The sequence below is a fragment of the Hylobates moloch genome, unplaced genomic scaffold (assembly GCF_009828535.3).
Source record: "Hylobates moloch isolate HMO894 unplaced genomic scaffold, HMol_V3 SCAFFOLD_19, whole genome shotgun sequence".
NCBI classification, from domain to species: domain Eukaryota; kingdom Metazoa; phylum Chordata; class Mammalia; order Primates; family Hylobatidae; genus Hylobates; species Hylobates moloch.
In genome coordinates, this window is record NW_026652294.1 from 73,614,698 (window position 1) to 73,638,071 (window position 23,374).

A 23,374-nucleotide genomic window follows, 5' to 3' on the forward strand; every position below is an offset into this window, starting at 1 on the left:
TGCAGTAAATGTCATTGTTATCTTAAGAAATTGCTTCGGACAGCCCAATCTTAAGCAGCCACCACACTGATCGGTCAGCAGCCATCAACATCAAAATAATACCCTCATAAGCAGAAAGATTATAACTCTCTGGAGGCTCAGATTATCATTAGGATTTTTTAGCAATAAAGTGTTTTAAATTAATTTTTAAGACATAATGCTGTTGCACACTTAGTAGACTTGATTACAGTGTAAACATAACTTTTATATATACTGAGAAACCAAAAAATTTATGCGACTCACTTCATTGCAATATTTGCTTTATTGCAATGGTCCGGAACTGAACTAGCAATATCTCTGATGTATGCCTATATACGTTTTACAAACATCTTACAAAAGACTTAGAATCTACAGAGACTGTACAAATTGATCAGAAAGGGACAAGTCAATAAAAAATGTGCAAAAGACTGTCACAGGCACTTCATAAGAAGGATATTCAGACGAACAATAAGTAAGTGAAAAAGTATTGAACATCATTACTCACCAGGGCAATGAAAATAAAAACTACAATAGCTACCAGTACACATCCACCAGACACACTAAGACATATTTAGACTGCCAAAATTAAGAGCTGATATTTTAGTCAGGGGTGAGCATTACATCAGAGAACTAGTATAATCTCTAGTAGGGGAGAAAGTAACTGGTGCTTTGCTAATCATAAAAATGAGTAAAAAAAAAAGTACAGTAATGTACAAAAAACTCTGTAGGAAGATGGTGTTGATAGCAATACAAAGAGCTAGATGTTATCAAAAAGTTTACTGAACTGACGTTTATGTTTAGAGTTATATTTAAAACTACAATCAAAATTCCTACCAGAAAATAATTTTGGTACTAAGATTCTAAAAGACATATTTCTGAGAACTATAAAATGAAACCATTATTCAATGTAAAGCAAACTTACCAGATTTTTACCATCTTGCTTATGGATAGTTACAACTCGGCTTTCATTTGAACCCTCTTGGTTTGCTTGCTTAATACTGACATCAATAATATTAGGAAAATCGCAATATAACTGTAAATCCTATAATTAAGAGCATGTAAAATTAAAAACAGGTAGAATTTACAGAGCCATTTTAAAACAAGATTTATGAAGAAGACAACATTCATTCTAAATTCTTTAAAACAAAAAAGGTATTGATAACAATAGATAAGCATTAAACGTGATTTCCTCTATCATTCTAACCCTAAGACTATGCTGTATCTTGCTTGACTTAAAAATGAGAGCATTAAATGATGCCAGGAATCTAAAATGTGCTATGGCACTCTTCAGTTCAATTAACATTAGTAGAAACCACTGCCAGAAAACTGGAAATGTGACTACCAAAGATGAAAAATTTAAAAATCATCCCTCTAAATCTCTAGTAACAATCTATGAACAACGCGGATATTAACAAATTCAAAACTTGCAATGCAAACCTAAAATAAATTTAATTAATTATTTAGCAGGTATATGTTATCATAAAATCAATTAATATCTTTTCTAGTTAACAAGTTTTATAATTATGCCTTCTGTTATCACTAACAGTGAAAAGCAAAACTCCTTTAAAATTACTTTTAGAATTTGACACCTTTCTGAAACTATAATATAGTCATTGCTAATTATTTTGTCATAAAAAATTAAATGAAAAAACCATTTAAGAATAGTAGGCAAAGAACTATATGACCTTGATAGCTTCACACTATTAAAAACTTCCACTTCTATCAAATGGGAGAAGTGCAATACCATGTTGCAAATGATTAAAATTACTTTGTTTTTATTTCCATTCTACTTAAAATAACAAAGAACAAGAACATATCATTAAGGATTACCTGTTCTGTCAGTGTCTCACTTTCTTTATGTTTCCCTCTTGACCACTGAATTCCACCGTTTCCAGTTATTATAATGGTTGCAAAAATCTCCTCACCTGAAGGACCACTTCCAGGTTCTTTTACTTCAAATTTCTCTGTGTAGAAGGCAGACTGCAGAGCTTCCAGATTTATAAGATACTTAAGTTTCAAGTTTCTGGCAGTGGCTTTGCATTGGCTGAATTGCTGAATAAATCTGCGAAATCTGTACCTTATTCGCTTCCTTGTCAAAATATGATAGTCTTGGATCTTTGCTCGAATACATTTTGGTAAGAATGTCTTGTAGCTAGGGATAAAAAAGCACATACAGAAAAACAAAACAAAACAAAAATTGGAAGATAAATCTAAAAATTGAAAAAGAAGTTACCACGTTTTTCCATGATTAAGTAGGCATTACAACACAGTGGCCTAGTGGAGTCAGTTGACATAAGCCCCATCCATACAGTATAAAACTTTAAGATTTTGTTTGATGACATAAATATATCCACCCCATCAAAAAGTGGGCGAAGGACATGAATAGACACTTCTCAAAAGTAAACATTTATGCAGCCAAAAAACACATGAAAAAATGCTCATCATCACTGGCCATCAGAGAAATGCAAATCGAAACCACAGTGAGATACCATCTCACACCAGTTAGAATGGCCATCATTAAAAAGTCAGGAAACAACAGGTGCTGGAGAGGATGTGGAGAAATAGGAACACTTTCACACTGTTGGTGGGACTGTAAACTAGTTCAACCATTGTGGAAGTCAGTGTGGCGATTCCTCAGGGATCTGGAACTAGAAATACCATTTGACCCAGCCATCCCATTACTGGGTATATACCCAAAAGACTATAAATCATGCTGCTATAAAGACACATGCACACGTATGTTTATTGTGGCACTATTCACAATAGCAAAGACTTGGAACCAACCCAAATGTCCAACAACGATAGACTGGATTAAGAAAATGTGGCACATATACACCATGGAATACTATGCAGCCATAAAAAATGATGAGTTCGTGTCCTTTGTAGGGACATGGATGAAACTGGAAAACATCATTCTCAGTAAACTATCACAAGGACAAAAAACCAGACACCGCATGTTCTCACTCATAGGTGGGAATTGAAAAATCAGAACTCATGGACACAGGAAGGGGAACATCACACTCCGGGGACTGTTGCGGGGTGGGGGGAGAGGGGAGGGACAGCATTAGGAGATATACCTAATGCTAAATGACGAGTTAATGGGTGCAGCAAAACAACATGGCACATGGATACATATGTAACAAACCTGCACATTGTGCACATGTACCCTAAAACCTAAAGTATAATAATAAAAAAATAAATAAATAAATAAATATATCCAACACACTCTTAAGTTATCATCAATGTTTACAAAAGAAGATATTAATTTTCTTCCCCTAATGAAATGAATCCTCAGTCTAGTTAATAACAATCTCTAAAAATTCCTTTTCTCTATTTCATATACCAGAGTTAATGGTTTATAAGATAATATTTTGGCATATATTGAACTGTGCTACAAATATTTCCTATGATGCTGTGCTCCAAAATTTACCTGAATTTTGGAAATTGTTACATTTTGTTGGAAGCCATTTTCATTATGCAAACATACTTCTGTATATTATTTTGTTAGGCCAGCTTCAACTCCTAATAATTCCTTTGTGATCAAAACAATTCCATTTAGAAATGTTCTGACTTTTCTGTACATTCATCTCTATGTACAATATTCTAAAGAAGGTAATTTATTTCTCTGCTTCTAAGGAACATTTTATTTCTGAAGTACCATTAAATAATTTTCCATGCCTTAATACATGCTAATCTTTCTTGCAATCATCCATCTCCTATCTAGTTGCTCATTCTACAAGGCTCAGCTCAAGCATCATCTAATCCAGGAAACCTTTCTGGACCTCATTCTATGACATATTAGATGTGGAATCCACAGACACAAAGGGCTTGCTAAATTAATGTCCTTCCCATCTAAAATGTAAAATCTCTTAATCCCACATTTCCTTCTCGCCACAGCCTATCTGGCCTCTTTTTGAAAGCATGTATAAAGCCGTTTCCATTTTCTTGCCTTCCATTTATCCCTCAACTCATTCCAATTTGGCTTCTGTTCCATTATTTCAAGAGAAACTGCTCTTGCTAAAACCAAGAAAGACATCCATGTTGCTAAAACTACATTTCCACATGGCACAAGACACAGAAAAATCGGGCAAATTAGACTACTTCAAAATTAAAACTTTTGTGCTACAAATGATACCTTCAGGAAAGTAAAATAACAATACACAGAAAGGGAGGAAATAATGGCAAATCATAAATATGATCATATGTGGAGACTTGTATCCAGAATATAAAAAGAATTTTTTAAACTCAATAATCAAAAGACAACCCAATTAAAAAATGAGCAATGAATTCAAATAGACACTTCTCTAACAAAGGCATACAAATGGCCAAAAAGTACATGAAAAGATGCCAAACATCAGTAGTCATTAGAGAAATGAACATCAAAACTAGAATGAGACAGCACTTCCACCCACTGGATGGATAAAATAAAGACAGACAGAAACAAGTGCGGAAAGAGTTGGAACTCTTCAAGCACTGCTAATGTGAATGTAATGTGGCACAGCTGCTTTTGAAAAGTTAAGCAGTTCCTCAAAAAGTTAAACAGTTACCATATGTTCCAAGAATTCCCCTCCTAAATATATGCACAAGAAAAAATGAAAAAAATATATCCACAAAATTACTCATATACAACTGTTCATAGCCACATTAGTCACAATAGCCAAAACATGGAAGCAGCCCACATTTTCATCAAGTGAAGAACAAATAAGCAAAATGTGGTATATCTATATAATGAAATATGATTCAGCAATAAAAAGAAATGAGGTACAGATACATTCTACAACATGAATGAACCTTGGAATCATCACACTAAGTGAAAGAAGCCAGACAAAAAAATGCCACACCACATTTTGCATGATTCTATTTATATGAAATGTTTGAGACAGGAAAATCCACGTGAACAAAAAGATAAGTGGTTTCCAGAGGCTGGGGGAAAGTGGGATGAGGACTGAATGCTAATGGGCATGGGGTTTCTTTCAGAAAGGATGAAAATGTTCTAAAATTAGATTGTGGTCATCTTTATACAACCCTGTGAATATAATACAGAATATTAAATTGTATACTTTAAATGGGTGAGATTTATGATTTGTAAATTATCTCAATGAACTCTTTTAAACTATCATGGAGTCTTATATGAATGTTAAATATCTACACTATTTTTAAAGTAAAGCAGTAAAAAAAAATGATGCAGCATTTTGCATGTGTGTTTATATCCTGGCTAAGAGCATGAGTTAAAAGAATCAGATAAATACAGTTACTAAATAGTCATTAGGTTTAGGACACTAGACTAAATAATGTAGGGAGAAGAGTAATAGATGACATGATTCTTGAACTGGAAGAAACTACAATCTACATAGAAAGATTGTGCCAAGAATTTGGATGACATCATGGTTTCCAAAGCAGAAATATTCCACGATAGCATAAGTCTAGAGATGGCTTCATATTTATAACATTCATCTTCAATGGGTCAAAGCTTCTGTTCTTCAACTGTGTTGCCCTGAATTCCTTCAGTTTCTATGTAACGACATCTACGATACTCTTCCTCCAACTATGTTCTACTATTCAATAAATAGCTGTTGAATGAATGAATGTGTTTTTTTCCCCTTTGGGCTTTGGAATCTTCTAGATTCCTGAGTTCCTAAAATTATACCCTATGGCCTACACCCTTGGGTTAAGGCCTAAAAGACATCTGAAAGTAAAACAAGAATATTTAAAACCAAAGAGAGAAATACAGAAATTGATACTCTGCAAATTGGGTATGTAACTGTTTTGGTGACATGGCAAAGAAATGACTGAAGCCAGTTATTGGGAGAACAATTTCAAAAAAGGAAGCTTTAACCACACTCATGACGTACTCAAATTTGTAATCTGGGAAGTATGTAATATATAAAATACATATTTAGCCTTCAAACTTAAAGTCAAACCATTCGTATATATACCTTTTTAAAAAGTAGTTTTATAGCCTGTAGTGTTTCAAAAAACTATTAGCCATGACTGTCAAGTTCAATAAGCAGAAGAATAATTTGAAGAATGCAGAGTTTGGATCATTTGTATAAGAATACCCTAGAGCACCTGTAAAAATTCATATTTGTGGGCTTCAACTCAGATTTACTGAATCCAAATCTCTTAGATTAGGACCCAGAAATCTTTGATTTTAACAGGCTCCCCCACATGATTCTAATGCAAATAAAATATACACCACCATTTGGGAAATACTTATTCAGGTCATTTATATAGGCAACTGGAGGATCTACTATCGAAAAGTATGCCTCCAGGTGTTTCTTATATTCCTCTGAACTTACCTAACCTTCTCAGAATAAATGAAATCAAATAATAGATATTTAATACCTATGATATTTCCTGTAGTACAACTCTTTCAATAATTTCACTTTACAAAGTGTGTTTTACTCCCAAGATATAAAACTTACCCATATGATTTTTTATTACAGGTTGACTATCCCTCTTGCAAATATCTGAAATACGAAATGTTCCAAAATCCAGAACTTTTTGAATGTCAACATGATGTTCAAAGGAAATGCTTATTAGAGCATTTTGGATTAGGGGTGCTCAACTGGTAAGTTCAACGCCAATATTCCAAAATCTGGAAATATCCAAAATCTGAAACATTTCTGATTCCAAGCATTTTAGATAAGGGGTACTTAACTAGTATTACAAAATCAAAAGGCATAGGTAAACACAGAAAATATATATGAATTATATAAAATCTCTACTCACACTTATGGGTAAGGATTTGCAAAAGAAAATTACCTGATAGAGTTATAGATGGCCAGTGGGGTCTGATCGTTTTCTTTGGCTATTCTCATCATGTCTAACACTGCCATCCCAAGACATTCTTCCTGTGTTTCATGAGTCACAGGTACTTTTATCCATCCATGCACAAAATCATGCCGCCACTAGAACCAAAAATTTAGAAGGAAATAGCTCATCCTAAGTTTCATTATCATGTTTTAATCTGTGATTACATTTTAATCATAATTTTCAGAACATATGCATTTACAAGATACAAATTGGCTAGGCTCAGCGGCTCATGCCTGTAATCCCAGAACTTTGGGAGGCCAAGGCATGAAGATCACTTGAGCCCAGGAGTTTGAGACCAGCCTGGGCAACATGGCAAGATCTCATCTCTACAAAAAATTTAAAAATTAGCCAGGCATGGTGGCACACACCTGCAGTCCCAGCTACTTGGGGGGCTGAGGTAGGAGGATCTCTCGAGCTATGACACACCACTGCACCCCAGTCTGGGTAACAGACCAAGACCCAGTCTCTAAAATAATTAATAAATAAATAAATGGCATAATTAAATTCCTCCTTTAATTTTCATTTATTTTGCAATACAATTTTAATAAAAGTTCATTTGCAAATGTTAACTGATTTACACTGGGTTCCCAATTACAGAGTACATACAACATCAACTTATTTCATTAAATGTATCTTCAAATTATATCTTCTACATAAAAATTACCTAAATTAAAGTAGATATTACTGAGTTAAATATATACTGAACTCCAATTATGTTGGAAGCATCATGCTACAAGTGGTGTTGGATACAAACAAATAGCCATGTGCCCCATAACAATGTTTTGGTCAATGGCAGACCACATATATAACGATGGTTCCAGAAGATTGTAATACTGCATTTTTACTGTACCTTTTTTATGTTTACATATGTTTAACTACACAAATACTTACCATTGTGTTACAGTTGCCTACAATATTCAGTACAGCAACATGCTATATAAGTTTGTAGCCTAGAGCAATAATAGGCTATACCATATAGACTAGGCATATACTAGGCTATAACATATAGGTTTGCATAAGTACAATACATGATAGTCACAGAACAATAAAATTGCCTAACAACGTATTTCTCAGAATATATCCCCATAAGTAAGTGACACATGACTGTATAAGATGTGGTCTCAGTCATCAAGGGGACCAAAATTTAGCTTAGAAGCTAAACAGAAGCAAATAATTATAACACCAGATATGATATAGGAAGCACCACACAAAAGCTCCTTCAGGAACTTGGAGAAAGTTAAGATTATATACAGCTGGAGTAATCAAGGCGGGTTTCATGGAAGGAGGGTTTCACAGTGTGTTTAAAAATAAAGAAATGTATGATAGACACAAAACAGGGTAAAGAAATAGAAGGAATGACACACACAAAAAAGCACAAGATATGTTCAGATGCATAAACTAATTTGATTAGGGCCTGAAGTTTATGTGAAGAAATAATGTGGATTAAAACTTAGAAAAGTAATTTGGGGTCAGACTGCAGGTACCCTTGAATGACCTGATCCTAGAAACTGTGGAGATCTGTTTTCATCATGTCTCTTCCGTTGGCAGAGTAGTAGCAATGATAGAAGTGCTTGAAGAAAATAAAAGTGTATTTAGGGAGGCTCTTTAAGAGGCTGGTGTATGGCTCAGATACGAAATAATAAGGATCTGATCCAGAAAACAGAAGATACTAAAAGATTCTGAAAAAAGGCTGATAACTTTATTAACTATATATTGTAAAAAGAATGAAGAAGAGAGAAACACAGAGGTTCTAAGATTTTGACCTGGAGGATTTAGGAATATAGATAAATCAGACTGAGCACGTAACAGGAAAAAGAAAAAGAAAGCAAAAGTACAAATATTCTAAACATAATACCAATTTTCTTTGTAGAAAAAAAGGTAAGAGCCATATTACCTAAAATAACAATGTGAATCAAGGTTTTAAACCGGACAAGATAAATATAGGGCCTTCTATACTCTACATCTATATTTCTCTTCTTTTGATGTGATAACTTGTCTCATGAAATTAAAGCTTTACTGAAACCTTTTAAAACTAATTTTATTAAAAGAAACATATTTAAAAGTATATTTGCTTTTCTATTAATAAAATATAGAAGATATTTTCATGTAAGAAAATAAACTATTAAGAAGCACACCATCAAATAATCAGTATCACCCAAAACAAAGGCCTAAATGTTGCTAATACAAAATTAATTCAGGGTAGGAGGCAGATTTTTGCTCAATTTTAAACACTTATTTCACCACATTTTTTAAAACAGGCAAGTAAGTTACACTGTTTAAGTAGAAGATGATCAATGACTTGGTAGATTATTTTTAATAGCCTGCCTTGGTTCCATATAGAACTAGTAGATGGGCTGGGTGCAGTGGCTCATGCCTGTAATCCCAGCACGTTGGGAGGCCAAGGCGGGCAGATGACAAGGTTAGGAGTTCGAGACCAGCCTGGCCAACATAGTGAAACCCCATCTCTACTAAAAATACAAAAAATTAGCCAGGCGTAGTGGCGGGCACCTGTAATCCCAGCTACTAGGGAGGCTGAGTCAGGAGAATCACTTGAACCTGGGAAGCAGAGGTTGCAGTGAGCTGAGATCATGCCATTGCACTCCAGCCCAGGCAACAGTGGGAGACTCCGTCTCAAAAAAAAAAAAAGAAAAGAAAAGAAAAGAAAAGAACTGGTAGATAACAAATTCTGTTCATGTGGAAATTCTATGGAAGTCATGACCAAAAGACAATAAATATATGAAAAATGAGTGATAGCAATACTAAAAACATAATAAACTATTCACTAGAGAAAAGTTACAAATGGAAGAGTCTCAAATGCCAAAACATAATAAATACTGTTCCTTAAATATTATAGTATGTACCCTCAAAAATTTCATTTAATTAAAACTACTGAAAAATTTCAGGCCAGGTATGGTGGCTCACACCCATAATCCCAGCACTTTGGGAGGCTGAGGTAGGAGGACCATTTGAAGCCAGGTGTTTGAAACCAGCCTGGACAATAGAGCAAGACCCCATCTCCACAAAAACAAAACTAAAAAAATTAGCCAGGCATAGTGGCACACACCTGTACCTAGCTACTCAGGAGGCTGACAGGCTGAAGCAAGACAATCACTTGAGCCCAGGACTTCAAGCCTGCAGTAAGCTATCATAGTGCCAGCCTAGTCATCAAAGACCCCCATTTCTACAAAAAAATAAAATAAGAAAGAAAACCTTTTCTCATTTGAGTAGCTGACAAAATTTGAACTTAAGAAATTTATAGCTTCATTAGCCAGGGAAATAAAAAACAGTCACAGTCACAAAATCAGAAATGACGCCAAGAACATGAGGTAAACATCCAATTGTTATTGAATAGATATGAATTAATTAAAAGTTTTTCACATGTCAGCAGTTTATTTGCTTAGCAGCCATATTTCATGATATAAAGGCAATTAATTCCCAGAGGAAACTGAATTTAAAAGGGCCATCTTACTTTTTTTATTTGCTTACCTTTTCCAAATCTGTCTTCCTACAGGTACTGTCTTAAGAACTTTAAAGACAGTTCAGTGGCTTATCTATTTTTTGGTTATTTAAAGATGTCAAGATATTCTTACACTCTGGTAATGCCACTGGTCAAATTTGTTATATATAGTCTACAACATGCATATAATATAAAATGATAGCAGTACAATTTTAGAGTAATCTAAATACTATCATATTTTCTGGGCAGAAATTTAGAGAAGTAAAAACATTAAAAAATAGAAAATTGCTTGTGGTACTATCTAGACATAATTTAGAATTATATGGTGGAATTACCTTGCCATGCTAGATAAGACAGTCCTTCCTAGAAGGATAAAATTGAGTATTCTGAAATCACCCAAAATTTTTCTAGATCAAAAATACTAGACATTGCAGTATTAATGTTAGGCTAAACTAGCTGAATGAATAGTTTGGGAAAACTTGGCTTATAGATGGGACTTAACCAGCCTGCCCCCAAAATATACTAGCTCTGCAGCACAGGTGAAATAATATACTCGTAAAAGCAACAGAAAGTTGTAACCTCATAATATCCTATTTTCAAAAGACTATTCTTAGAAGCCTCTCTCCATCCCCCTCTCTTTTTATAATGGCTATACAGATAAAGGAGCTGTATAAAAACATAGGCTCGTGGTCAAATGATTTTCAACAAAGGTGCCAAGACCATTCAATGGAGAAAAGACAGTCTTTCAATAAATGGTGCTAGGAAAACTGGATATTCACAAGCAAAAGAAGTTGGGCCCTTACCTTCACGATAGACAAAAATTAACTCAAAATGGACCCAAGCCCTAAATGTAAGAGCTAAAATGATAAAACTCTTACAAGAAAACAGAAAGCAAGCTTCATAACATTGGATTTGGCAATGATTTCTTGGATATGACACCAAAAACATAGGAAACAAAAAATAGATAAATTAGAATACAGCCAAATTTAAAACTTTTGTCCATCAAAAGACAAGCAACAGAATGAAAAGGCAACCTAGAGAATGGGAAAAACTATCTACAAATCATGTATCTTATAAGGAGTTAAGATCCAGAATAATGATTTCTATAATACAACAACAAACAAACAACCTGATTTGAAAATGGGCAAAGGACTTGAATAGACATCTCTGCAAAGAAGATAAACAAATAGCCAACAAGCAACATCTCTGCAAAGAAGATAAACAGATGGCCAACAAGCATATGAAAAGATGTTCATCATCACTGGTTGTTAGAGAAGTATGCATCAAAATCACAATGATACCACCTCATACCCATAGAGATGGCTATTATCAAACAAAGCAAAGCATTGTTGAGGATGTTGAGAAATTGGAACACTTGTGCACTGCTGGTAGAACTGAAAAATAGTGCAGCCACTACAGAAAACAATGTAGCAGTTCCTCAAAAAAAAAATTATAAATTTACCATATGATCCAGCAATTCCACTTCTGGGTATATATCGAAAAGAATCAAAACAGGGACTCAAGGAAACATTTGTTTACCCATGTTCACAGCAGCAACCCAAGTATCCATCAACAGATGAATGAACAAATAAAATGCAGTATACATATGCAATGGAATATTATTCAGCCTTAAAAAGGAAAGAAATTCTGGCACATGCTACAATATGGATGAACCTAGCAGACGTTACGCTAAGTGAAATAAGCCAGTCAAAAAAGGACAAATGCTGTATAATTCCATTTGTATGAGGTACCTAGAAAAGGCAGATTTATAGTCAGAAAGTAGAATGGTGATTGCAAAAGGCCACTGGGAGTGGGAAATAGTGAGTTATTATTTAATGGGTATGAAGTTTCCATTTGGGAAGATGAAAAATGTTCTGGAGATGGATGGTGATGATGGTTGTACAACAATGTATTTGTACTTAATACAACTGAACTGTACACTTAAAATGGCTAAAATGGTCATTTTTATTATATATTTCTTACCACAATAAAAATAAAGTTTGTTGGTCTCATACCCCAATAGAGAAATATTTTTCCTTTTGTTGTTCCTAAACTGAACTAGCCTTACTAGGCTTCCTCTCAGAAATGCGAGCCATGGGGATCTGTGGGCTTATTTGCTACAATATTAGCAAATCTGATTTAGAACTCCTGATACCCTGGGGATACCAAGTGCCTATTTTTACCCAAGAGCACTAATATATTTTCTTCCTTTAGTTTCTATTCCTACTAGTCTAGCAGCACATAAAAACAAGTTATTTAATGACAAAATATTTCAATTACTGTTTAAATCAAGGTAAGAGAGAAGAAAGCATTATGAAATACCAACACAATACAAAAATTTGACATAACTGTATTAGTGAACAAATAACTTGAATATAGCTCTTAGACTAAGTATCAACATCCAGTCACCTTCCTATAAATAGCTACACAAACTATCAGAGCTCATTTTTTTATGTAACCTACTTTCTCTACAGTTCATTGTCCATTGTAGAAGCCTGAAATTGTTCAAAAAATTTTTTAAAAACCCTAAAGAAATGTTACTAATATTTCAGCCACGTATGTGTACATGAATCATGTTGTAAACCTCAGTCTACACCTTGCGAAATCCTTAAAATGATCTAAAGTCCTAAAAAAAGAAATTCAAAAGCATCAATCCAAAAAAATCTTTATAAAATACATTCTGTTATCCACAAACCATGGGATTAAAAACTAGTGCTAAAAGACTCAATTTTGTTACTTCTCTGCACCTGCTGTGCAAGACAGAACTGCAATTTTCCCATATGTGAAGTTTTTCCTGATTAAGTGACTTATTAAGCAGCAAGATATTTATCATTTAACACATGTACAAGTAAGATAGTATAATCATACCTGAGCAAAGAGGTAAGACATGACAAAGTCATCAAGAAGAGGAGCTTCAGCACCTCGAGATATTCCATGCCGATAGGCTCTGTTGCTGCCACTGCAATACCAACGAGGAAAGTAAAATCTACAAGATAATAAAAACATTTGGTCAGCTTCCAAATAGTTCAAATACAAACGTACTAACTATATATAGTCACCTACAGCATACTGAAAGGTATTATCCCATACTTAGAAAACACAGCTAACAGTATTAAATATAAATTTGAGACAAAAGTATACATGGATAACACTAATATAGGCAGAAAGTACAAGAAATATAAGTGTAAAATCAATATACTACCTCCTTCAGTACACAAAATGTAGAAGCAATAGTAGGAAACAAAAAATGTAGAAATAAAACATTAACAAAAAATTAAAAACATAATTTAATCTAGTAACATCAGTAGAGAATCTGAAAATACTAATTTGGTATAAAAACAAATAATTGCTTCTTTGGAGAAATGGAAGTTAAAAACTTGTCCTTCAAAGAAACAAAGAATACTCTATATTGTCTTTTAGTAACACCTTTATTGAGATATAATTCACATACCATAAAGTCCACCCACTTAAAGTGTAAAATTCAGTGTTTTTAGTTTATTCATAGCATTGTACAAATATCACCACAATCTAATTTTAGAACATGTGGCCTGTCTGCCTTCTTTCACTCAGCATAATGTTTTCAAGGTTCATCCACATTAGAGCATGTATCGTTACTTCATTTCCTTTTATTGCCAAATTAATATTTCATTGTATGATTATACTACTTTTTCTGTATCCATTCATCGCCTGACAAATATTTGGGTTTGTTTCTATTATTTTGCTATTGTTAATAACGCTAGTATGAAGAGTCATGTACAAGTTTTTGTGGATATATGTTTTCATTTCTATTGCATATATATCTAGAAGTAGAATGGCTGGGTCATATGATAACTCTATGTTTACCCTTTTGAGGAATGGCCACACTGTTTTCCAAAGTAGCAGCACCACTTTACATTCCCAACAGCAATATATTGCATCCAAGTTAGTCCAAATCCTTTAACACTTGTTATTGTTTGTCTTTCTGATTTTTGCCATGCTTGTAGACCTATTATTGTCCCATCGTGGTTTTGATTTGTATTTCTCTAATGACCAATGACGTTGGGCATCTTTTTTTGGAGGGTTTCATTTTTCCTTTTTTTTTTTTAAGCCCCTAAGTTGTATGGCTTCAAAAGAGCATCAGAGAAACGTAAATGCCATTTCTGTACACTTGGTAAAGCAAAAACCAGACTCAGGGCCACCGCCCTGGGCACGGCCTCAAGCTGACCCGCTGGGGGACCGCCAGCCAGTCCAGGGCCACCCCCAGGTCCCCCTGCACATACACCTGCAGGGCCGGGCCGGGGGCTTTAAGGAATTTTGTCTGCGGCTGCTTGCCAGGGGGCGGAGCACAGAGACAGGAAGCCACGTGCCTACGCGCCCCCACGCAGCAGGGCCCAGGGGCCGAGCAGGGCAACGCCAGCCGACCCACCCCGCCTCAGGTTCTGAGGGTCAGAGCGCAGCCTCCAGGAACAGGTGCCTCGAGAAGCACCCTCCTAGCAGGGCCCACCTGCCCCTCGCCGGGGCCAGGCTGTGAAAGGCTGCAGCGGCTGTGCCTGCGGCGCCCGAGCTTTGGTGCAGCATTTTGGTTGAGGGGCTGGCTTCAGCCGTGGCCCCACCCCTCCCTTCCCCTTTAGTTTTGGGGAGGCCTGGGGCACAGCCTCACCCCTGGCAGCAATGCCTGTGTCCCTCCCAGGTGGGCCTGGGCAAGATGGCCCCACAGCACCCCTCCAGGCCAGGCCTGCCCTCCCATCGAGAAAACGGCCTTTGGATCGAGGGAGACAAGCTGGACTTTATGACGCTAACGGGGGCGGCTGGCGCGGCCGAGGCTGGGCCTCAGCGATGGGGGCCTCCGGGATCACACTACTCACTTCAGCAAAGAAATGGAGGGGCAGGGGTGGGGCGTAGAGGGGGCCTTTTTTTTCCTCCCTTTATTCCTTGTTTTAAATAGTTCATGCTCTTGGAGGGGCTGACTAGACACAGGTGTAGAAATTTTGGCCAGTCTTACATGAAGGAAGTCACCCCTCGTCCCGGGGATGGGGCCGCCCGCCGAGACCCTGCAGTCTACGTCCTGGCTTCCAGCCAGCGTCTGGCCCTGGGCCGCTGTGCGTGGGCCCTAAGGGCCTCACACAGGCTCGCGCCCCAAGGGGACGCACGGAGGAGATTTAGGGGGAAGAAACAGCAGCATTTGGTTTCATCGCCCACCTCCATCTCTGCAGGCTCCATGATGGGCGCTGGAGTGGCCGGCCGTGGGGTCGTCCGCGTTCAGCTACCCATTGGTGGTGTTCAGCGCCTGGTTTTTGCTGTGCGGCTGATCTTTGTCCCGAAGCTGAGGCTGGGAGGGCAGGTCGGTGTGGACAGTGCTGATGGGGGTCGCCAAGGGCTTCCCGGGCCAGTCCTACACAGAGTCGAACACGAAGCCGCTTCGGTCGAAAAGGTAGCTGGAGAGCTTCCGCAGGTAGTCATAGTCAGGCTTCTCAAAGTCCAGGCACCGCATGTAGTGCAGGTACGTAGCCATCTCCTCCGGGAAGCTCTTGCAGAGCACTTCGATGGGCGTGGCGCGCTTGGTGTCCCCGATCTTCCGTACCGTTCATGATCGTGTCAGCCTTGAGCCCCTGCTAGGGGAGGCTGTTGCACAGGAAGTACATGAACATATGGCCCAGCACCTCCAGGTTGTTGCAGTGGCTCTGCTCCTTGCCCAGGTGCATGTTGATGCTCATGTAGCACGCCGTGCCTGTCAAACTCTTGTGCTGGCGGCATGGGATGTGCTTCTTGGTCCCGGCCAATGTACCCCTTGGCCAGACCCAAGTGGATAATGTGGATGGCGTGCTGCCGCTTGGTCCCTGGACGCCCCACCAGGAAGTTCTCGGGCTTCACATCCTGGTAAATGAGGTTCTTGGTGTGCACATAATCCATGCGCGTGATCAGCCGGATGGCGATCAGGAGCACCGTCTTGGGCGTGAAGGTGGAACAGGTCCTCCAGGCTGTAGTAGGTAGTAGACCTGAGGGACGCCCTCTATGGCGCTGAGCTGCTTGTAGAACCAGTACCCAGGTGCAGCTGCGGGGTCGGGGATTTGATCAACTCCAATTTGATAGCCACGTATTTGTTTGTATAGAGATTCTTTCCTTGGCTCCGCCACGGCCAGGCTGCGGGCAGTGTCTGGGCGGCCGGCCAGGCTTCAGCAGCGTGGCGCAGACCCCCGCTCCGGCCCCTCTCCGGCTCGTGCTCGGGCACCCACTCGGGCCCCGCTGCAGCTCCTGCGCCACCTGGGCCAGCCTCCCCATGTTAAGGGTGGAAGGCGCCTGGCGCACCATGCTCCCGGGCGCCGGCTCAGGGGCCCGCCTGTTGGGCCTCTTTTTACATGCTTATTGGCCCTTTGTATATCTTATTTGGAAAAACGTCTATTCAAGTCCCTTGCCTACTTTTTAAATTAAGTTGTCATTGTATTGTTGAGCTGTAAGAATTCTTTTATATTCTGGAGATAAGACAGTTATGAGATATATGATTCCCAAACATTTTCTTCCATTTTTTGGGTTGTCTTTTCACATTTTTGATAGTGTCCTTTGACGCACAGATGTTTTTAACTTTGATAAAGCCTAACTTAACTATTTTTCTTTTGTCACTTGAGCGTTTGGTGTCATATCTAAGAAACCACTGCCTAATCTAAGTACACGAAGACTTCTGTGTTTCTTCTGGGAGTTTTAGTAAGTTTAGCTCTTATATATAGGCCTATGATCCACTTTAAGCTTTTTTTTTTTGTATATAGTGTGAAGTTGATTGTCTTACTTCATTAGTTTACATGTGGATATCCAGTTGTCCCAGCACTGTTACTTAAAAAGACTATTCTTTGCCCATGAATTGTCTTGGCACCCTGATCAAAAATCAGTTACCATCAATGTGAGAAATTACATTGAGACTGTCAATTCCTTTCCATTAATCTGTATATTCATCCTTTAGTATCACATTGTCTTGATTACAGTCGTTTTGTAATAAATTTTGTAATTAGGAAGTGTAAGTCTTCAAACTTTGTTCTTTTTTCAAGATTATTTTAGCTATGCTAAGTCCCTTTGCTTTTTATATAAATTTATGATTAACTTGTCAATTTCTGCAATAAAGACATTTAGGATTTCAGTAGGAATTGCATTGAACATACAGATCAATTAAGGAGCATTGCCATCTTAAAAATATGAAGTCCTCTATGAGATAGCTTTCCATTTATTTAGGTGTTTCCTTAATTTCTTTCAATGACGTTTTATATTTCTCAGTGTATACATTTTACACTTCTTTCATTAAGTTTATTCCTAAAAATTTGTTATGCTATTGTTAATGAAATTTTTTTAATTTCATTTTTGGATTGTTCTTTGTCTGTGTATAGAAATATAACTGATTTTTATATATTGATCTTCTATTCTGCAACTGACCTGAGCTCATGTATTAGTTCTAATCGTTTTTTTATTAATTTCTTAGGATTTTTAATATGCAAGATCGTGTAATCTGTGAATACACAATCATCCTTTGGTATCTATGTAGTACTAGTTCCAGAACCTCCCACACATACCAAAATCTGCAAATGCTCATGTTCCTGATATACAATGGCATAGTATTTGCATATAAACTGTGCACATCCTTCAGTATAATTTAAAATCTCTAGACTATTTATAATACCTAATACAATGTAAATGTTATGTAAATAATTGTTATACTGTATTCTTTAGGGAATAATGACAAGAAAAAGTCTGTACATGTTCAGTACAAGCACAACTTTCTTTCCAAGTGTTTTCAATCTGCGGTTGGTTTAATCCATGGATGTGAAACCCATGGATACAGCAGGATGACTACAGTTTTACTTCTTATTTTCCAATATAAATACCTTTTATTTCTTTTTCTTGCCTAATTTCCCTACCCTGAATCTACAGTATAGTGTTAAATCAAAGTGGTAAGAATAGCAATCTTCATCTCACTCCTGATCATAGGGAGAAGGCATTCAGTCTTTCACCATTAAGTATGACCTTACTTTTGGATTTTTTATAGATGCCCTTTAACAAATTGAGGAAGTTCCTTGCCATTCCTATTGTGTTAAGTTTTTTTTATAATGATGGGATGCTGGATTTTATCAGATACTTTTTTCTGTGTCTCTTGGGATGATCATGTGGTTTTGGTCATTTATTCTATTAATGTGGTGCATTACATTGATTGATTTTTGGAAGTTACACTAACCTTGTATTTCCTGGGATAAATCCCACCTGGTCATAGTATTTAATCGTTTTATAAACACACTGAGCATTCCTAATCTGAAATCTGAAATCCGAAATGCTCCAAAATCCAAAACCTTTAGAGCACTAACCGGATGTGCAAAAGAAATATTCATTAGAGCATTTCAGACTTTAGATTTTTATACTAGGTATGTTCAACCAGTGTATACTCTGCAAATATTCTAATATCCAAAAAAAATCCAAAATCCAAAACATTTCTGGTCCCAAGCATTTCAGTTAAGACATATTCAAGCTGTATTGCTGGATTCGGTTTGCGAGTATTTTGTTGATTTTCTACCTACAACACTGGTCTGTAGTTTTGTTTTCTTCTAGACATCTTTGTCTGAATTTGTTATCAGGGTAATACGGAACTCACTGAAAGAGCTGGGAAATCCTCCTTCCTTTTCTATTTTTTGTGAATAACTAGTAATAATTCTTTTAATGTGTGACAGAATTCACAAGTGAAGCCACTTGGGCCTTGGCTTTTATAAAAATTGCTAAATTGATTTCTTTACTTGTCATAGACCTATTCAAACTTTCTTTCTTTTAGCAGTTCCTATAACTTGTGTCTTTCTAGGAATTTGTCCATTTCATATTGATCCTCTAATTTGTTGGCATTAAAAACACTGTATCCATTAAACAATTACTTAATGTACATGAAGAAATATTTAACAAAAGAAGAACAAATCATTAATGGCCTTTTCAAAAAATTCTCAGCATCACTAGTTATGAGAATAATGAATAGTTGTAACTACATGCTGAAGCCAGCAATCTCATATTCATTATTCTCACAACTAGTGACGCTATTTATTCATGTACATTAAGTAATTGTTTAATGGATACAGTCTCTTTAATTTTATACTAATAAGAATACTAACCTTTTGATTATTTGATTTGTTGAAACTATCTTTACAATTTGCCTTTTTTATTATTATACTTTAAGTTTTAGGGTACATGTGCACAACGTGCAGGTTAGTTACATATTTATACATGTGCCATGTTGGTGTGCTGCACCCATTAACTCGTCATTTAACATTAGATATGTCTCCTATTGCTATCCCTCCCCCCTCCCCCGACCCCACAACAGGCCCGGTGTGTGATGTTCCCCTTCCTGTGTCCATGTGTTCTCATTGTTCAATTCCCAACTATGAGTGAGAACATGCAGTGTTTGGTTTTTTGTCCTTGTGATAGTTTGCTAAGAATGATGGTTTCCAGCTTCATCCATGTACCTACAAAGGACATGAATTCATCATTTTTTATGGCTGCATAGTATTGCATGGTGTATATGTGCCACATTTTCTTAATCCAGTCTATCATTGTTGAACATTTGGCTTGGTTCCAAGTCTTTGCTATTGTGAATACTGCCGCAATAAACATACATGTGCATGTGTCTTTATAGCAGCATGATTTATAATCCTTTGGGTATATACCCAGCAATGGGATTACTGGGTTAAATGGTATTTCTAGTTCTAGATCCCTGAGGAATTGCCACACTGACTTCCACAATGGTTGAACTTGTTTACAGTCCCACCAACAGTGTAAAAGTGTTCCTATTTCTCCACATCCTCTCCAGCACCTGTTGTTTCCTGACTTTTTAATGATGGCCATTCTAACTGGTGTGAGATGGTATCTCATTGTGGTTTCGATTTCTATTTCTCTGATCAGTGATGATGAGCATTTTTTCATGTGTCTTTTGGCTGCATAAATGTCTTCTTTCAAGAAGTGTCTGTTCATATCCTTCGCCCACTTGTTGATGCGGTTGTTTGCTTTTTCTTGTAAATTTGTTTGAGTTCATTGTAGATTCTGGATATTAGCCCTTTGTCAGATGAGTAGATTACAAAAATGTTCTCCCATTCTGTAGGTTGCCTGTTCACTCTGGTGGTAGTTTCTTTTGCTGTGCAGAATCTCTTTAGTTTAATTAGATCCCATTTGTCAATTTTGGCTTTTGTTGCTATTGCTTTTGGTGTTTTGGACATGAAGTCCTTGCCCATGCCTATGTCCTGAATGGTATTGCCTAGGTTTCCTTCTGGGTTTTTATGGTTTTAGGTCTAACATTTAAGTCTTTCATCCATCTTGAATTAATTTTTGTATAAGGTGTAAGGAAAGGATCCAGTTTCAGCTTTCTACATATGGCTAGCCAGTTTTCCCAGCACCATTTATTAAAAAGGGAATTGTTTCCCCATTTCTTGTTTTTGTCAGGTTTGTCAAAGATCAGCTGGTTGCAGATATGCAGCATTATTTCTGAGGGCTCTGTTCTGTTCCATTGGTCTACGTCTCTGTTTTGGTACCAGTACCATGCTGTTTTGGTTACTGTACCTTGTAGTATAGTTTGAAGTCAGGTAGCGTGATGCCCCCAGCTTTGTTCTTTTGGCTTAGATTGACTTCACAATGCAGGCTCTTTTTTGGTTCCATATGAATTTTAAAGTAGTTTTTTCCAATTCTGTGAAGAAAGTCATTGGTAGCTTGATGAGGATGGCATTGAATCTATAAATGACCTTGGGCAGTATGGCCATTTTCACGATATCGATTCTTCCTACCCATGAGCATGGAATGTTCTTCCATTTGTTTGTATCCTCTTTTATTTCATTGAGCAGTGGTTTGTAGTTCTCCTTGAAGAGGTCCTTCATGTCCCTTGTAAGCTTGATTCCTAGGTATTCTCTTTGAAGCAATTGTGAATGGGAGTTCACTCATGATTTGGCTCTCTGTTTGTCTGTTACTGGTGTATAAGAATGCTTGTGATTTTTGTACATTGATTTTGTATCCTGAGACTTTGCTGAAGTTGCCTATCAGCTAAAGGAGATTTTGGGCTGAAACCATGGGGTTTTCTAGATATACAATCATGTCATCTGCAAACAGGGACAATTTGACTTACTCTTTTCCTAATTGAATACCCTTTATTTCCTTCTCCTGCCTGACTGCCCTGGCCAGAACTTCCAGCGTTATGTTGAATAGGAGTGGTGAGAGAGGGCATCCCTGTCTTGTGCCAGTTTCCAAAGGGAATGCTTCCAGTTTTTGCCCATTCAGTATGATATTGGCTGTGGGTATGACATAGATAGCTCTTATTATTTTGAGATGTGTCCCATCAATATCTAATTTATTGAGAGTTTTTAGCATGAAGCATTGTTGAATCTTCTCAAAGACCTTTTCTGCATCTATTGAGATAATCATATGGTTTTTGTCGTTGGTTCTGTTTATATGCTGGATTACATTTATTGATTTGCGTATGTTGAACCAGCCTTGCATCCCAGGGATGAAGCCCACTTGATCATGGTGGATAAGCTTTTTGATGTGCTGCTGAATTCGGTTTGCCAGTATTTTATTGAGGATTTTTGCATCGATCTTCATCAGGGATATTGGTCTAAAATTCTCTTTTTTCGTTGTATCTCTGCCAGGCTTTGGTAGCAGGATGATGCGGGCCTCATAAAATGAGTCAGGGAGGAGTCCCTCTTTTTCTATTGATGGGAATAGTTTCAGAAGGAATGATACCAGTTCCTCCTTGTACCTCTGGTAGAATTCGGCTGTGAATTCATCTGCTCCTGGACTTTTTTTGGTTGCTAAGCTATTAATTATTGCCTCAATTTCAGAGCCTGTTATTGGTCTATTCAGAGATTCAACTTCTTCCTGGTTTGGTCTTGGGTGGGTGTATGTGTCCAGGAATCTATCCATTTCTTCTAGATTTTCTAGTTTATTTGCATAGAGGTGTTTATAGTATTCTCACATGGTAGTTTGTATTTCTGTGGGATCAGTGGTGATATCCCCTTTATCACTTTTTATTGCATCTATTTGATTCTTCTCTCTTTTCTTCTTTATTAGTCTTGCTAGCAGTCTATCAATTTTGTTGATCTTTTCAAAAAACCAGCTCCTGGATTCATTGATTTTTTGAAGGGTTTTTTGTGTCTCTATTTCCTTCAGTTCTGCTCTGATCTTAGTTATTTCTTGCCTTCTGCTAGCTTTTGAATGTGTTTGCTCTTGCTTCTCTAGTTCTTTTAATTGTGATGTTAGGGTGTCAATTTTAGGTCTTTCCTGCTTTCTCTTGTGGGCATTTAGTGCTATAAATTTCCCTCTACACACTGCTTTGAATGTGTCCCAGAGATTCTGGTGTGTTGTGTCTTTGTTCTTGTTCGTTTCAAAGAACATCTTTATTTCTGCCTTTATTTCGCTATGTACCCAGTAGTCATTCAGGAGCAGGTTGTTCAGTTTCCATGTAGTTGAGCGGTTTTGAGTGAGTTTCTTAATCCTGAGTTCTAGTTTGATTGCACTGTGGTCTGAGAGACAGTTTGTTATAATTTCTGCTCTTTGCGTTTCCTGAGGAGTGCTTTACTTCCAACTATGTGGTCAGTTTTGGAATAGGTGTGGTGTGGTGCTGAAAAGAATGTATATTCTGTTGATTTGGGGTGGAGAGTTCTGTAGATGTCTATTAGGTCCGCTTGGTGCAGAGCTGAGTTCAATCCCTGGATATCCTTGTTAACTTTCTGTTTCGTTGATCTGTCTAATGTTGACCTGGGGGTGTTAAAGTCTCCCATTATTATTGTTTGGGAATCTAAGTCTCTTTGTAGGTCTCTAAGGACTTGCTTTATGAATCTGGGTGCTCCTGTGTTGGGTGCATATATATTTAGGATAGTTAGTTCTTCTTGTTGAATTGATCCCTTTACCATTATGTAATGGCCTTCTTTGTCTCTTTTGATCTTTGTTGGTTTAAAGTCTGTTTTATCAGAGACTAGGATTGCAACCCCTGCCTTTTTTTGTTTCCCATTTGCTTGGTAGATCTTTCTCCATCCCTTTATTTTGAGCCTATGTGTGTCTCTGCAAGTGAGATGGGTTTCCTGAATACAGCACACTGACGGGTCTTGACTCTTT

General features: G+C 37.2%; 1 protein-coding gene and 1 pseudogene across 1 annotated transcript in view; both read right to left on the reverse strand.

The window, feature by feature from the left end:
* JAK2 (Janus kinase 2) overlaps positions 1-23,374 on the reverse strand; it is a 145,150-nt gene that overhangs the window by 75,234 nt on the left and 46,542 nt on the right. The window contains exons 5-8 of the mRNA XM_032138081.2: positions 13,160-13,277; positions 6,784-6,929; positions 1,849-2,170; positions 941-1,060 (exon numbers count right to left, since the gene is read on the reverse strand). Coding sequence (XP_031993972.2) covers positions 941-1,060; positions 1,849-2,170; positions 6,784-6,929; positions 13,160-13,277 — 706 coding nt within the window. The remainder of the gene's footprint in view (positions 1-940; positions 1,061-1,848; positions 2,171-6,783; positions 6,930-13,159; positions 13,278-23,374) is intronic.
* On the reverse strand, positions 15,329-18,633 carry LOC116459103 (casein kinase I-like; annotated as a pseudogene).